Source organism: Abrus precatorius, unplaced genomic scaffold, assembly GCF_003935025.1.
Source record: "Abrus precatorius isolate BTA unplaced genomic scaffold, Abrus_2018 Scaffold2, whole genome shotgun sequence".
NCBI classification, from domain to species: Eukaryota; Viridiplantae; Streptophyta; class Magnoliopsida; order Fabales; family Fabaceae; genus Abrus; species Abrus precatorius.
Window position 1 is genome coordinate 29965504 of NW_020874362.1, and position 18177 is coordinate 29983680.

The following is an 18177-nucleotide window of genomic DNA, read 5'->3' on the forward strand; positions in this document are numbered from 1 at the left end:
TACATAGTGTTATTTACTGAATTTGTGAGGGTCTGCTTGTATCTTAAACGTTGGAAGAAGTACTCATTGTACTTCCTTTTCTAATGTTTAGTTTGCTAATCTCCACCTAAACATCTATTAGATCCATGCAAAATGTTTTACCATCGCGTAGGATTCCACCACGAATCACCTAATTTGGCAATGCAACAAAATGATTACTTGTTTTTTTTTTTTTTTGGAGGAACCTAAATTTAAAACAATTGATTCAAATGAAATAATGTTTTTTTTTTCTAGTTTCAAACGCTTGAATGAATTAGTAAAAATAATATTTTCATTGTAAAAATTAAAAAGAGAAGTTTTTAATTATTACTAAAATCAAGAAATATTTTACAAATAATACAATGAAAAAAAAATCAGTCTTTTGTTTATACAGTGTAACAGCTATATACGGTTATTATTGTTAATATAAATATACCATTATCAAATTTTTAATAGTAACGATGAAAATATTAAATTTTTATTATTATATTCTTATTAGTTTTATAGTATTAAAAAATCATTTTAAATTTCTCTTACATTGCAATATTTACTATTATTTAATATGTCTAAATATTTATTTGTCATTGTTTATGATTTTTCTAAAATGTCTTCATTTATGTTCTATTTTTCAATCTATTCTATTGTTTTAAATTGTTATGAAAATAAAAAAATGAAATTTAATATTTTATAAATCATACATAATTTTAAAATTATTTAAGAATATGTAAAAGAAATTTAAAATAAAAGAATAAAGCATCTTGACAAATTATAAAACTAATTATAACTGTTATTTTAGTGAATAAATATAAAACTGTATAAATTGTACTGCTTACATAAAATAATGATTAATGATTTAAATAAAAATATAAACATAATATTTATTTTTAATTTTTTATACTTATTGACAAAAAATTATATGGATTATTCAAGTTATTATAAAGTTAACATTTCTTGTGATTTTACAAATATTAAAATATTATTTTATAATATTTCCAAATTATATTATCTAACTATTACTATGTTTTATTAAGTATTTAATTTCAAAATTTTCTACAATTGTCTGAGTTTATTTTAAATTAATATAATATTATTTTATATATTTTTTATTTTAAACACACACAATATTTTTTATATTTTTTTAAATAACCCGTACAAAGCATAACTATGATGAATAGTTAAAAACAAAACCATATCAAATAATGATATGGATATATATTATACACATGTTTGAATGTAATTAATATAAATAATAAAGAAAACAGTGGAAACACCTTAAAATTTGCCTTGGTAAAAAGTAATTAACATAAAATGAATATGTTTGAATCACAAGGTTTTCCAGCTATAAAAAGTTGATTTACATATCAATTTCAAATCTTACTTTTACTATATTAAATTTCCAACATATAATCTATTTTTTAAATTAAATTAATTCAATTCAAATGATCTAATCAAATACATTTTTTTATGCTTCCAAATACAACTTTACTCAAATCTTCATAGTTATTTAGTTGGTTTCAAGAAGTTCTTGAACCATTCGACTGATTGTTTGGGGTATCTCTTGAGGTTGTCTTTGTAATCAACAAAATACAGACCAAATCTACAGGAGTACCCAGCTGCCCACTCCCAGTTATCCAGTAGTGACCATGCAAAATAGCCTTTCACATTGCAACCATCTCTGCAGTCACAACCAAATCATTACTTCATTAGTTCATTGACTTAAAATTAAAAATGGTGTTCATGGAATTCTAATACACTAAGTAAGAAAAATAACTATTACTTACTTGATAGAGGCCAGTAAGTAGGATAAATAGCCACTATAATATCTAATCCGTTTTTCATCCTTCAGAGCATTCTTGAGGGAGATAAATGGACTATTGGGGTCATCCATCCCTGTTACAGCCAAGAAAAAAAAAAGATTAGCTTACAACTTTTTTACTCTCTGCAGGCATTTATATTCTGTTGTTTTGACAACAACTAAAAGTTCTAAAAAAAACGGAAAATATAATTGCAAATTAAGGGGCATGGAAATACACATAAACTAATACGCCAAGAATTAGAGATAAAAGATTTTAAGCTTCTTCTGTTTAATTTTGAAATCATATCATGATAACTAGTGGGATAAGGCTTGATTGTTATTGTTGTATCATGATAACTAGCTCTGTAAAAATACTATAGTGCATCACTGCTGACTTAAATTTCTTAGTGCCAAATTGCACTCTGGAGTTTATGCAGTATATGAGTTTGAAGATTACCATTTTCGGTGATAAATACAGGTGGGTTCCCATACTTTTGTTTGATGTAGTTCATTAAGGTTCTCATGCTTTGTGGCACAATATATAGCCATATAGAATTTGCCTGCAAGTCAGAATTTACAGATTATAGCATTCACCGAAAAAAAAAAGAAAAGAAAACTAATTGAGATATAAGCACTGAAGTACCTAAACTTTTTGTGGTTGATTATAATATAACATGAAATTTAAGTACAATAAGAACAACAAGCCAAGGACTGGGCTCTAAATTATGTCACATGTTTTGCTGGCAACCATTTAATTATTATTACAAAGGCTTTTTTTGTACGCTCTAGCTAAGTAGCTTTCAGTAGCAAAATACAATCTGATTATGGTTTATTTCTCAAGAAAATTTTTAATCAATCGTCCTTACATTATCTGAATTAGTTTAAAATTAAAAGAAAAATGGATTCACTTGTGACTTACCTTTTCTGCAATAGCTTTAGTACCATTGAATGCTGAAACCAAAGGGAAGGAAAACAGTAACTTAGTGGCAGTACAAACAGAAAAATTAAAAATCACTCCGATAAAGTAAATGATTGCTAGATTATTAAGTATAAAAAGGAAAAGCCAAAACTAAAAATTCATTGCTTCGGACTGTTTGGCCTAAAACTTACGAAGGGTAATGGCACCGGAGTCTGAAATGGAATCATGGAGCAGAGTTCCAATTATATTAGTAGAATTGTTTCTTGCATAAAATGTGGTGTAATGATTGATTCCCACAAAATCTAATGAACCCTTAACAAGAGCAGCCTCGGATTGTGTAAAGTTTGGAAGCCTGCTTCCTACTCTACTTCTCATTGAGCTTGGATAATCCCCAAACATCAAAGGATCAAGAAACCTGTCATTAAGATATCAAACAATTTAGTTTGAGTTATGACCTTTATTTTTCTTTCTTTCTCGTTTTAACATGTAAACACGATGAAGACATATTTAGGCCTTATTTTCAAATGCGGGCAAAAGGTGAGTCATTTTTGCAACTCCTTTTTTTTTTCTTCTTTTGAGCTACTCATTAATGCCCTTAAAAAATATGGAAATTCCAATGAGGTACTATGTGAATGACTTACCAGCCCAGCTGAAAATCTTGAGCTCGCTGAGCTGCATCAATGTCTTCTTGGGTATTTGTTGCTGGCTCATACCAAATGACATCAAAAGCTATCCCTAGTGATCCTCTCTGTATATTCTGTGGAATAACCAGGTTATTTATTAGTATTTAGGCTTTTTGATTGCACAAGGAGCAAATCTACTCTTGTATTATGTTTAAAAGCAATCCAATGACTAAAAAAATATCTAATACAGATGACTAACTGAAAAACTTTCAATATCAAAGTCATTCTCTTGCTTTATAAGATTCCAACTTAACTAATTACAACTACAAGAATAAAATTCATTTCTTCCTTAATTTAAGTCTTCATCATATCCATAACTTTACCTTATATTTTTTCCTATAAATATCTGCTACTACTGCATGCGAGCGTAGGACATTGTGAGCAACAATGTAAGGTTCAGTAGCCGAGTTCCCTGCCCTACAAAACAAGTGAAGGAGAATGGAGCACCGTCCAGGTGCTTGTAGACCAACATCATACCCTTGTGTGGCAAATGTATGGGGCTCATTGAATGTGATCCAGTGCTTCACCCTGTCTCCAAATTTCTGGAAGCATGTCTCAGCATAAGTTGCAAAGTCCTTTCTGTAGCACACAAGAATCATATAACTATAAGCATGTTTTCTTTTTACCAGAATTATAATACAGTATAATCATGTTTAAATGATTTATAACATTCTATACATGATATCAGGGCTTAGCCATCCATTGTACTTGTCTTCCAACGCCTGAGGTAGGTCCCAGTGATAGAGGGTCACGTACGGTTCTACTCCTGCAAATGTAATGGATCAAGCAATCAGAGCATTGAAAGCATCTTGGATCCCAATAAATAGTGATCAGAAGTAACATATAATTCTGAACACTAAAGATGTAGACAGGATTCATATATGGAACTTTTATTAATTTATTCTAGTCACAGCTAAAATAGAGAATTGTAACAATTGCACATTGATAATGATTATTGAGAGTTACCTTTGGCTAGTAAAGCATTGATGAGTTTATTATAATGATCAACTCCTGCCTGATTGATTTCGCCAGATCCCTCTAACACATGAAATATTTCTGATTCAGATCATCTTCTTAAAATAATGCACACTTAAACTGAAACTTTGAAAGTAGCTAGAAATATACATTTTGATCAATCAAATAATGTGTTAAAAATATTCAACAGATACACAAAAGGGTTATACTCTTTTTTAACTTGATGTGCAGCAACATTTTTTGTTTGTAATCCAGAAAGGGGGGCTATAACATAGTATACTCATACACCCTAAAATTTTAAACCACGATCTGCAGTGCTGTTAACATTTGTTAACTACTACACTGAGTTATGAGATACATCACATAAAGCAACTCAATGGTAGTACATAGCATTAAACCAATTGCTTATTGAGATAAACAGTATGAAAAATGCTTACTAGGGAAAATCCGAGACCAAGAAATGGAAAATCTATAGGCATCCACCCCCAAATCCTTCATCAGTAGAATGTCTTCCTGCATGGAAAAACAATATGCAATGTTCAGAAACAAACACGACCTTTGACCCAGGGTTGAAGCTATAGTTGAACTGGATTTATTATGAAATAGTTTCTTTCCATAAAGCAAGCCATTACATTACAAGAGTGTCTGGCAATTGAGTTCAAGCTCATAAACCGGTTATATTTTGTAAAGGCATTTAATTATCTTAGAGACATAATTGAACCAAGATCTTAATCGACTGTATTTTAACTCTTCATGTGTGTGTGTGTAGATAAGTTGCAAAATTACTGAAAAAGCAGATTCCAAATTTTTACCGTACTTCGAATCGGTGGTACTGATCCACTGCAACATCAGCATTGCTGAAATCAGTTATCTTGCCTGCAACAAAATATAAGGTAATGATCAACCCACATTTTGATATATTAAGAATTCCTTACTTCTCAGGCGTTTGAGACGCCGAAGGATTAATTAATTTCTGAATATACATCAAACGAGTGAAAAAGCACTCCTTCTGTCTGTTACTTATGGTCTTTTTGTTTAATTAAAAATATTTGTAACTTCAAATAATTAAGAAAGCACTATTTTTTTTTGTAACTATCTCATTTATTAACATACCATCTAAATATTTAAATAAATCCATACTTAAATTTTTTAACTAGTGTATTGATTTTTTTGTCAAATAAAACTGCTCTATTATAAAAAAAATCGGGTGATAAATATTTTTTACAAAATATATATTATGTGGAGGAAGGGTAGGATAAATATGCTGAGGTATAATAAATAATCAAATAATTATTGCTGTAAAGAGATCATTAATGGATAATCTATAAAAAGAAAAATTGAATTTTTTTTTATGGCATGTCCTAACCTCGGTGAGTTCTTAGAATTCAATTTATCTAACCTTTTTATTCACTTAAAAAAACTGTTTAAAACGCTAATTTCCTTACAAACACTATTACGATATCTACATTCAATAGCAACTTTAATACAACCGCACTATTCAATTGAAACTAAAGTAATTCTAATTCTAATGAGTAATGATGATTTTGGACTTTGGCCCTTCTGTTTTTTTCCCAGTAAAGGAGTAAGGATGAGAGAGCTGTTTTCCACCCTTTTTTATTATTATTTTCACACTTCATTAAAAAAATAATTTTTAAATTATTTTTATGATGATAAATAAATTTGATTTATTTTTTTATTTTTTTAATTTGTGTAAAATTCAAAGTTTAAAAATATGTTTAAAGTGAGCTTCTGAAAATTAATTTCTAAATTTTAAACTAATAAAACCCTTTAAAAAATCATTTTAGAAATAGTTAATTTCAAAAATTAATTTCTAGACGTATGAAAAAAATTAATTTGTGAATGTTTAAAATCTTAATTCTAGAAACTTATTTTTAGAAACGTAATCTTAATTCTAGAAATTCATTCCCAAAATTAGTTAATAATTTCAAGAAGTGTGAAAACTTAAATTTTAAAATTAATTTAATTTCAAAAACTGATTATTAAAATTGTAAAATTTTCATTTCAAAAATTAATTTTTAAAAATAATTAATAATTGAAAAATTAAATCAATTACAAATTTTTATGTATGGAGTTGTAGAATCCTAATTCTAAAAAATAATTTTAAAAATTAATTTCTAAAAATATAAAACTCTAATTTTAAAAATTTAATCTCAAAAAAGTGTTGAGGTCGATAGGTCAACAAAAATCAATAAAAATATCATTAGAAAACAATCAATATATATATAATACATTTAAAGGATGTGGTGATAAAATATCAATAAAGCTAAATTTTGAAAAAAAAAATAGATGAATTTAGAAGTTGATTAATTTCAGAATATATTTTTATTTAATAATTTAAATTATTGTTAGGAATATTTTTTAAAAAATTATTATGATGTTAAAACAAAAAAGGTGAAAAAGCAACCCAAAGGATTATTCAATTGAAGCCTAAGTGAATGGGCTCGTTATAATAATGTAATTATCCGAGATGTAACATCACCATTTACCACAAAATCTCCAAATCGGTAACACGTGTTATGATTTATACCACTTCACAACAAAATCCCTCACCATATTAACAATCCTATAAGCATTAGAAACGGCAGAGAACAACAAATGATGACCAAAATTTAAAGGGTCGAGAGGAATCTAAATGATTGATGATAAATATTACGTATACCTTTAAAATAAATTATATAATTGTTATTGATTAGGATTTTACTCATCAGTGTCCTTGGAACATTGGTTAATGAATTGAAAGTAAAAAAGTTATATTAAAAATTGTAGTGGCCTATATTAAAATCATAGAAGATATATTTACTATAAATTATTAAAAAGAATCACTTTTGGTTCTTTTTGGCATCTGTCTATTGATTAGTTTTTTAATATTTTCATTAGTAATTGAAATTTTCAATTTTTTTAAGACCCTATCAGTCAAATATCAGAAAACATAATTTAGGCACTGTCAATGATATTCACGCGCTTTCACTGAAGTGAATTACTAGACATCAATCTCATTTATTTACGGGAATAATTGAAACAATTAAGTATGAAACAGGAAAGCCAATTAAAATTAATAATAAAGTATAACTTTATGTTACTATTCAAAAAATATATATTTTTAATTTACGATTTCTGATATTCGTCGGTGGCTGAGATAATAATACTCAGATAACAATCATAACATATTAAATATTTTATCAATTTCAAATTAAACAATATATATTTATTATGCATAACAAAATTTTCTTAATTTTTAGTATATAGTTGTATTTAACCATTACAATTTATGTATAGGCTTGGTGATAGAATGAATAACAAACTAATATGATGAATATCTAATATAAATATGCTTTCATATTTAGGAACTTACCAAAAGTATGTGAAAAAGTATCCCACACAGATGGTCCCCTTCCGTCTTCTTTCACCGCACCTTCGTACTGGTTCAAACCAAACAAATAAAGTTAAATCATCAAGTATTTTATTCTAAAATAATTTTTTAATAATTAAAGTATAAAATTTTATAAATTTTTAAAATAATTAATAAAATTATTTTAAACAATATTTTAAAAATATTTTAACTTAAATTTAACCACAAAATATAAGGTAATATATATTTTTTATAAATATAAACATAAATATTCATAAAAATTTAGAATGTTATATAAGGTAATAAAAAAAATAAGTAATAATTTTATTTAAAAATTTAAATAAAAATTGATCAATTGCAACAATGAAAGAACGCATAATTCACACATTATTATCAATAAAATTTAATCTTAAAAAATACAGATAACTAATTGTAAAAGAAAATAATTTTACTAAATATGTCACCTTTTATATTCAGTATTCTTATTTATAAGATAAAAGTTGATAAATATAAAAAAAAATTAAAATAAAAGTAATGTGAGGGAAAATGCTTAAGAATATCTTATTCGTTGAACATTCTCAAGAATATCTAACTAAAGTGAATAATAAGGATATTTATGGGAAGAAGCACAACAATACTTGAACATATAAACTGAATAATCTCAATTATTATAAGTAATTTGTCTTTTTCAACTAAAATGCATTTTTATGAGTAACGAATGTTAATTTGAGTAGCAAAGAGTTTAGTGTAGTTTAAATAAAATTTTGAGTTTAAATTTTTATATTTATAAAAAAAAATTTAATAATAAAATCACTCATCAGATCTAAGTATGCGACTTAAGTCATTCAAATTAAAATAAATGAAAAAAAAATTGACATTTTTAGAATTTAATTTTAACTTATTAAATGTAAAACTTATCATACCATCACAAAATTATGATTTTAACATAAGTTTTATAACTAAGATTTTACTCCAAAAAATAAATAAAAATGAACATTTGTAGCTGGATTAGTAAGCAGTAATTTGGATCAAACTTATTTATAAATTGAATTTCTGTGCAGATCTTACACGACACTCAATGAATATCCTCAAATTCAAAGGTTTGGCAGCTAGTTAGGGATTCACGGGTCAGAACGCAAAGAGCATCACACAAACCAAGGATCTGAATCCCCTTACAGCTTTTTCATACAATTAACTGTACATGATCATGGCCTTCAAAATTTTGCTTCTTGACAAATATATATCAATTCAAAATTTATCAGCCATGCAATTTGGAACTGCACCAGAAATATGGTTAAGAAGCATCTACAATAAATGTGTTTAAACGATGAATGATCTACTGCACACCATATATTTATTTTTAACAGACAAACACATGGCTGGCATCAAAAGGAAAAAAGTTTCCAACTAACCGTTTATATTTTCGTAGATGAACGATCGATAATATCATAAAAATGTAGTCAATACATTGACTCTCATTTCCGTCACTGGATTTGACAGAGAGAATCCTAAGATTAATCATCGGAGCACATGTGGTTACGTAAAACCCCCCTTTTATGGAGGTGTATCTCCCACTATAAAAAGTGGAATTATTTATTCACTAAACCATTTATCAAACCGAATTTGAAATTTTTGCGGCTCTACTTCATTGTAATATATTATGAGTATGTTTATAAGATCTCATACCAAATTTATGAAAATAATTTTATGATTAAAATTATAATATAAATTACTTACACTAAAATTTTATTAAATAAATATTTAATTATATTATTATCTAATAATGTTGTACCCTATTTCTCATGTGACGAAGGAATAAGGCACAGAGAGTGACAAAGTTAGTTAATAGTTATCGACCAATTAATTAGTTCATGCTAAAGCAATTGTTTTTTTCTTATTCACTCGTTTTTCATTCTTATCTCTCCTCATTCTCCTCATTCATTTGCGGTAACCGCTCATTCACGTCGCGGAAGAAAAGCATCTCACAAAAGCAAAAGGATGTAGACATGTCCAAGTTATTGCTATTCTTTAATGAAAGAGAAAAGACACACCGATATCACATTTTATAATCAATATAAGAAATTGAAAGGGAAAATTATAAATTAGTGGTACGAACCTGAAAAGCTGAGGAGGCAGTGCCAAACACAAACCCATTTGGAAAGTTTGCCCGGTTTAACTCCGATGTGCAAATCTGAATCTCAAGTAATGCCATCATTGCGAAGATCAAAACAGTGCATCTTCTGAACCCCATGGTTTAGACTTTAGATAGGTAGAGAGTGAGAGAGAAAAATTAAAGGAAGATTGAGTTTTGCTATAGAAGTGAGAAGGTTTGAACAGAGTGAGGCTTTTTAAGGAGAATATAGAGAGAGGGAGTATTGGGAAGAAGGTTATGGAGAGGCAGCTAATAATGGAATGGGGTGTGTGTGAGTGTGAGATGGTGTGAATGGGTAGAAATATTGCATAAAAGAATATATGTAATCATGCATATGGCCAGTGGGAGTTGAAGGTTGCAGCCGAAAAATTATAGCAATTTTGGGAATTGGCCTAAGACGGAACCCAATCTCTTTCACACACATGGTATGAATATGAATAATTGTGATCCCACTCTTTTAAAGTCACAAGGTGTATGAAGTGTCAAGGTAAGGATTTATTAATTATTGATCATATAAATCTTTTAATTTAAATTAGTCATAGATACTTTTTTAATTTTTTTATTTTACTTCAAAGAAATTAAATTGCTTTTTCCTATTGTTCTCTTTTTTCCTTTATTCCATTTCTAATACGCTTGTTTCACGTCAGATCTTCTAACAAATTTTTTACACAAACGTTTCCTTCTACAATAAAAGACATACTGTAAAAATCATTTCCCGTCGTGTTTCATTTTCTTTCTACACCTTTAAGAGTTTAACTGTTTCAATCCTATATTCACTCCATACCTTTTCTGGTTTTGTTATTGTATAAATATAATTTAGAAATTTCAACAAATTATAAGATTTAATTATTTTTACAAAGTAATTTTTAAATATTTGAAAACATTCCTTATTTATAAAAAAATATTTGAATGTATTTCATTAACTTACCATTAACGTTTTATCTTGGAATTAATTGTGTTAAATTAAATTTCAGAAAAGAATATTTTCTTGGGCCAAAAATAAGTTCTGATCTTGTACTATATAATACTAACTCAATCTAACGTAAGATTTATATTCTAAGAAACTGTTGTCATTAAACAACGTAAAGAAGAAAATAGTTAATGGTTAGTACTTTTATTGAAAGTATTAATTTACAGTATATTACTGTATTTGCATTTTATCATCTAAATACACCTTCATTTAAAAAAAAATCAAAATTTTGCTTTAAATTATTACAATATTCGTACAATATTGGTGATGCTCATTTTCCTTTGCATTCATTAAAATTCAAGTTCAGCGACGTGTATCGAAGGACTAAAATTTCGTTTATTACAAATAGGACGTTTAAAGGAAATGACGATGAAATTTTCGTGTTTTTTTTTCTTTCGGGGATTTAGGATATCACAACACTCTTTAATTATATGTGAAATTAATTACTTTATGTGAATGATACGTCTAATTAAGTATTTATATCTATAGGTAAAGTTGATTTACGTTTACTTATTATTATCTGAATTCATAACAAAATTTATGTAAAATTGATCATAGCTACTTACTACTATATATATTTATAATAAAATTTATAATTATTAACTTTTAAATTACTTAGAGTCATACGTAATATTGATATTGATAGCATGTAAAATTAATTACAATTACTTATTATTAGATGAATTTACAATAAAATTTATAATTATTTTACTTTTAAATACTTATAGTCACATATAATATTGGTAACACAAATTATCTTAATGTTGGTGCATTTAAAAATAAAAATAACAAATTAATCATAAATTATATTTAATAAAAAAATTATTAATCTTTTAAATAGACAACATGTGTCTATTTTCATTCCTATTATTTTTCTCATTTATTTTTTTAAAAATACATTTATAAATAATATTAATAATAGAAATATTTATATAAAATTATTTTTCTTAACAATATATAAATACATATTAGAGTAGTAATATAACATAGATACTCCCAAAATATTATGTTGCAAGAAACTTCGTAGTAATTTCATTTACTAAATCACAAGAAAGGCATAAAGAAAACAAATTTGTTGACATTATATACATACGTTGTGTATACTAACAAAGTGTTTGACAAAGAGAGAGAACCGTTTATGCGCAATCCCCATAAATTATTCGGCAGCAGTTTCTTAGAAGGAACATATCATCGATAAAATATTATTATAAATTTTAATAGGTAAAATCTATAGTAACTTTATAACTGAGAGGGTTTGATCTTGATCATTAATTTTATATTAATAAATAATAAAATTAGTGATTTAGTTAAAAAAAAGATATTAATATTCTTTCATTTTTAAAATATTAGAAATCACAACTTTTAATTAAATAGTGTATAAAATACACTCTCAAATTTATGAATAATAAGCAAGCACTTAATATTAGATATCTTAACAAAATATCATATGCAACTAGAAAGAATATTTTACCCAATTCGATTAATTAGTCATATGTGCTATACTCAATCATAAAATGTACGTTAGCAATATCTTAGAAGGAACGTATCATGAAGAGTACTGATTCTTATACACTTTAATGTTAGATTCCTTAACAAAATGTTAGTTTAAATTTGTTTTGCAAAACTAATATAGTTGTTAGAAGTAAAATGATAAAATTAAGAACGTGTATGTGTCATTTCTGTATATATGTCTGCGTTTATCTAAAGTTTTAAATTGGTTTAAAATAAATTGATCGTTTATGTATAATTATTTTCCCGTTTTAGTTTTCTTAGAAGTATCGTGAATTCATTAATGCATACTTTATTGTTGGATACCTTAGCAAAGTACTAGATTCATATTTGTTTAGCTAAACAGATAAAGTTTGTCTAAAGCAAATTGACAAAACAAAGTATATATATGGGTCATTTTCTATTCGTATAGCTTTCATATATTATTGGTAGGTTTTATGTGTGTGGGTGTGTGTGAAAAAAAATATTTGTACACACTTTTATGCAAAGTTGGATAATTATTTTTATCTTTATTTTCATACATATTTAGATACCTAAATTGCTATTATATGTTCAGTTTTTAGTAAACTAAAATATATGAATAAAAAAATTAAAATATAATTTTTACATTTTTTATAAAATATTAATTAAAAACAAATCAAATATATTGTAAAATTACAATAAGTACCAAAAATATAAATATAATACAATATTTTGACATTAACATATTAAAATCAAATATTATATATTATAATACTATTTATTTAAAATTAAAGATAAAATATTAAAATAAACTTTTGTTACTTTTATTGAATTGTAAGTTGTGTGCCAATGTTTTTCAAAGTCTGCAAAAGTAAATATAATAAAAAATTTTAAAAATAATATGTATTTTGACCAGAATTTTAAAAATAAACTTTATTGAAAAAATCTTTATAAGAAGGAAGAGATTTATTATATTTGAAATATAAAATTAATATATATATATATATATATATATATATATATATATAGAGGACAGGATCTTCTTACACTTCTAAAAACTCTTACATACCTTTTATTTAACTTAAATCTAACGGTCAATTAAGTAATAAATAATAATCCATTATATTTAAGTTAAATAAAAAACGTATAAGAATATTTAAACTTACACTAGTATAAGAAGATCCTTTCATATATATATATATAAGTTTATTTAAATATAAAAATTTGTAGTCTCTTAAAACTTTTTGATTTTTTTATTTGATATTTCATTTTTTTTAAACAAACTCCTTTTTTTTATTTTTTTTAGTTAGAGTACACATTTAATTACATTTAAAAAGCAATAAATATTTTTCTTTTCAATAAAATTTTACTATATTTAGTTGTTTAAATTTAATGGTTAAAAAAGTCACCAACTTCTTTGACCTTCTGACATTGGGCAAGTGTTAGCCTCCATGCATGGTCTTACGACTTTACAGACCTGTGTTTTTAGTAAACAATCGCTTGGACCTGGTCACTGCAACTCCCTCTGTGAGGAGGTATCCGTTTCGAAATTACAGGATTATTTTACCAAATTCCTTAAAAAAAGTTGTCTCACGCTCTTAAGTATTTTTTACTTACCCACCTATGTTGATTTCGGGTATAGGTACTCTTTTTTTTTATTAACAAAAAAATTAATTTTTTATTTCTATTTTTTAAAAATATAAGTTTTTTATTTTTAAAATTTTTTAATATTTTCATTCAGTACTTTTTTTAAATAAAGTTTATTTCTTAAAATTCTAGTCAAAATACATATTTAGTTTAGATAATTAACATTTATTTACAAATTATCTTTTATAATTAAAATTTATACTTATACGAATGTCATTTTTCTCTTCCGTCCAACGTTATCAATGAATTTTAACGAGAAATATTTATTTATGTACAGATTAAATTGTAATATTTTTTTATGTAATGACCAAATTTTAAAAAAATTATTTTATATATAGAAGTTAAATTTATAATTTAACTTTTTTTTCAAGATACTAAGGAATTGTTCAGTTTATGAGATAAAGTGTTAGAGTGACTTAAAGTATGACCTATATCGACCTATTTTTGTCCTCAAAGTATCATATATGCTGATAACATATTTTTTAGATGTATCAATTAAAATTTATAAATGAAAGTCGTTAAATTAGAATCAATAAATATTAAAATAAGGGTTAAATTTATATTTTGATGGTTATTAATAATTTTAGCTAATAACTAGACAATGCTAAAAAAAATGTGTGATAAAATATATATTGGTAATATATTTCTATATTTTAACTCCCTTAAAAATGTACTAATGTCATTGGATTGATAAAATGTAACTCGATGGAACAAAGTGGTAACAGATAATATTTTATTTCATTGTTTAGAACCGTTTCGTTTCATTATATTCCATTCTTATTCTCAGTTTTTATTTTCTCTAATTTAGGAAGAATTAGATAAAACTAAAAATATTAAGTTTTATAAAATTATAGTTATTATTATATCTTTATTATGTTTTTATTATTGAATTATAAAAACAAATGTACGGAGGTATTTTTGTTTTTTTTTTTTATAGGCAAAACAAATCTTATTAAAAAGAGTTCAAGGGGAACTCAAAACCCATATACACAAAAAATTACTTACTCAGAGAAATAAAAAGCAAAAATATACTTATACAAAATTAAGACAGATGCAATTTCGTGGGTTCAAATACCAATCAGCTAACATAATAGTTTTTCCCTTACTAACAAGTGAAAACCATTTCCAGGATCTCAGAATAATAGAATCTAAGACTTCCTTCTCATCCAAAACACCATTGGAAAATATAATTCTATTTCTATGCAACCACAAAGACCACACTGTACTTACCCAGATAATTAATAAGCATATTCCTTCTCTTTTACTACAGCCAACACCAACCCAAGAAAGCAAGTGAGTCGATAAATCTGAAGGCAAAACCAGTGAGAATCCAAGCCAACGTGCAGTAAAGTACCAAATTTGAGATGAAACTGAGCACGTTAAAAATAAATGAGTTGGAAGTTCCTCCAAACCATGACAGAAACAACAAGTTATATCATCAATTTGAACACCACGATCAATCAGTAAACCTTTACAAGGAAGTGCATTCAACAACAATTGCCAAGAAAAAACCAGACACTTAAGAGGGACCTTCCCTCTCCATAGCCTTTGCAAGGCATCTGCCGTACACTGATCTACACTATTAGGACCACCAAAAAGTTCAAATAGCCATGAATACGCAGATTGCACTGAATAACAACCTGAAGAATCTGCCCTCCATACCCATTTATCTTCTTGTAGTAACTTAATAAAAACTCCATCCACAAGCTCCAACAAAAGATTAAAGCTCGAGATCTCATGTTGAAAGAGTCCTCTTCGCCAACTAACATTCCAAACCCATCTAGTGCCATCATGAAAACCATTCTCCAATACACGTGATTCAACATTTCTCGCCACTGCAAATAATCGCGGAAATGCTTCACACAATCGCACCCCTCCTACCCACTTATCTCTCCAAAAAAGAGTGTGTAAACCTGTACCCACACTTCTATCAAACTTCTCATCCAGCCATGAATTCCCTTGATGAATAACCTCCAGCAAATCACGCCACCACAAAGAACATCTGTTGTGAACTGATGAACGTTGAAGAGAAGAAGCTAATCTTCCATATCTAGATTCTAACACCCGCACCCACAATGAACTAGAACAGTTAACACCTCGCCACAACCATTTACCAAGAAGCGCTCAATTAAACCACTGCACATTCTTAATGCCCAAGCCACCATTCTTCCGCGGTCTACATACAGTTTTCCATTTCACTCAGGGGATTTTAGATCCATCCTTAACACCCTTCCATAAAAAATTCCATTGGATAGTGACAATTTCCTTTATTACCGACTTCGGCACCTTAAAAAAAGATAACGAGTGCAATGACATAGAATTAAGAACTGCATTAATCAAAGTCACCCTACCTCCAATCAATAAATACCTATGCTTCCATGATGCTAACCGCTTTTTAAGAGCCTCTAACACACCCTTCTATGCACTAGACTTTCTCGGGTTAACACCTAACTGTAACCCGAGATACTTTAATGAGAAACTACCAATCTTACAATGTAGGAATTCCGCAGCCAAGTTTTCAAAGTCATCACCAGTGTTAATCTCCAATACAAAAGATTTATGAAAGTTAATTTTTGTTATAGGTATTTTTGTTATAATTTGATGAAAAAATGGAATTTATTAAAATTACTTTATTGTTTGTATTGATCAATATGTAACTGACTTTTTTTAATTAAATGGAAGTGGTATATTTTTTAGAATATGTTTTATTAATTTTAAATTTTTTGTCATTTTTAATATAAATTAAATTATAATTAAATTGATAATAAATTTAAATAATATACATGGTTTAAAATTAAAATATTGAAATAGTTAGTTAAATTAAAACACACTAAAATAGTATCGTATTATTAACTTAATTTTTTTGTCAGGGCCTTAGCTATTACGCTAAAACAGATTCTTATGTTTTATAAATAATAATAATATTATTATTATTGCTATTGAATAATATTGTTTTTTATTCATATGAAAGTTTTGAGTTTAATTTTATGCATATAATTATTTTTTATTTAGTAATAATCATTTGTAGAAATTATAACACAATAAAGTATAAAAATTAAATTAAAAATGAGTTTTTATTAAAGTAAGATTGCTATAGAAATAAAAAATATATAATTTATTTTACTCTATTTATTATCTAAACAATATAATGAATTATTTTTGTTACTTTTCATCGTAATACATGCAAATAATAGATCTTTATTTATTTCATTTCGTGCTATTCAATTTTTATTAAAATATTTTTTCTCTTATAATTATATTAATAATAAAGATATTTTAGTAAAATTAATTATTAAACTGCTTAATTTAATATGTATTAATAAATTTATTGAAATGACTTTTAATCGCGACGATAGACAATCATTACATAGGTGAACGAGTCCACCCGAAAAAATTAAAAAATAAGTGAATGACACATGTAAGAAATGGAATTTCGCTGTTTGCTTTTCTCTACAATTTTCTTCTGCCTTATCAATTAAAGTTATCTTCCATCAATATTAACCATACTTTTTTTCTTTCCTTAAATTGGATCTAACCCTTTCATTTTGATATACTCTTTTTAATATATTTTTTTATTATTAACTAAAATTTATTGTTTAAAATTACAAAGGTTATTTTTAACTTTTTTTCTTCTTAAGTTTTTATTTTTTATTTTTTAATAAATTTTAACCAACAACAAAAAAAAATATTAAAAAGCATGTTGCTATCCTTCTTCTTAACATTTTTAGCTGGATACTTGGTAATTTCAAAGGAAGCTTAAGGCAGAAGCTTATGCTGCCCTTTAATGGCAAACAACCAAAGAACGTATTTCTTACGTTTACGTAGTCACACTGGAAATATAATCTTCAACGTTAACAATGCCATAGTTGTGGACATGAATTGCGATTCCGTTTTAGGTACTGTCAACTATAAAGATCAACAATGCATTCAATGATGAGGGGCATTTGCCCATGGAAAAGGACACTACCATCTTCTTTTTATTTCTCATTTTGATTTAATAACTCAAATATCAAATAGTCATTAATGTTAAAATTTAATTTATTTATTAAACTATGGCTAAAAATTATATGTACTAAAAACCTAGAAAAGTAAATAAATCAGTAATAGTTAATAATAATTTATTAAAAAATATTAGCTAACTGTGTAATATCTTTTTGTCTTGATTGGAGTTTTGATTT

At 26.4% G+C, this 18177-nt stretch overlaps 1 protein-coding gene across 1 annotated transcript; it reads right to left on the reverse strand.

The window, feature by feature from the left end:
• Positions 1–1300: 1300 nt before the first annotated feature.
• Positions 1301–10341, reverse strand: LOC113857379 (beta-glucosidase 40-like). The gene is made up of 13 exons (XM_027489189.1): positions 9877–10341; positions 7764–7830; positions 5208–5266; positions 4828–4903; positions 4382–4453; positions 4094–4181; positions 3739–3994; positions 3374–3489; positions 2924–3147; positions 2733–2764; positions 2271–2373; positions 1800–1908; positions 1301–1693 (listed from the first exon to the last, which is right to left on the reverse strand). The coding sequence occupies exons 1-13, from the start codon at positions 10009–10011 to the stop codon at positions 1519–1521; spliced, it is 1512 nt and encodes a 503-aa protein (XP_027344990.1). The 5' UTR covers positions 10012–10341; the 3' UTR covers positions 1301–1518.
• Positions 10342–18177: the final 7836 nt, after the last annotated feature.

Coding starts and splice junctions, on each gene's coding strand:
- LOC113857379 (XM_027489189.1), bottom strand. CDS start 10,011: ATGGGGTTCAGAAGATGCACTGTTTTGATCTTCGCAATGATGGCATTA. Junction 4,454..4,827: donor TTGGTCTCGGATTTTCCCTA/GTAAGCATTTTT, acceptor TTCATGTGTTAG/AGGGATCTGGCGAAATCAAT. Junction 1,694..1,799: donor TACTTACTGGCCTCTATCAA/GTAAGTAATAGT, acceptor TTGTGACTGCAG/AGATGGTTGCAATGTGAAAG.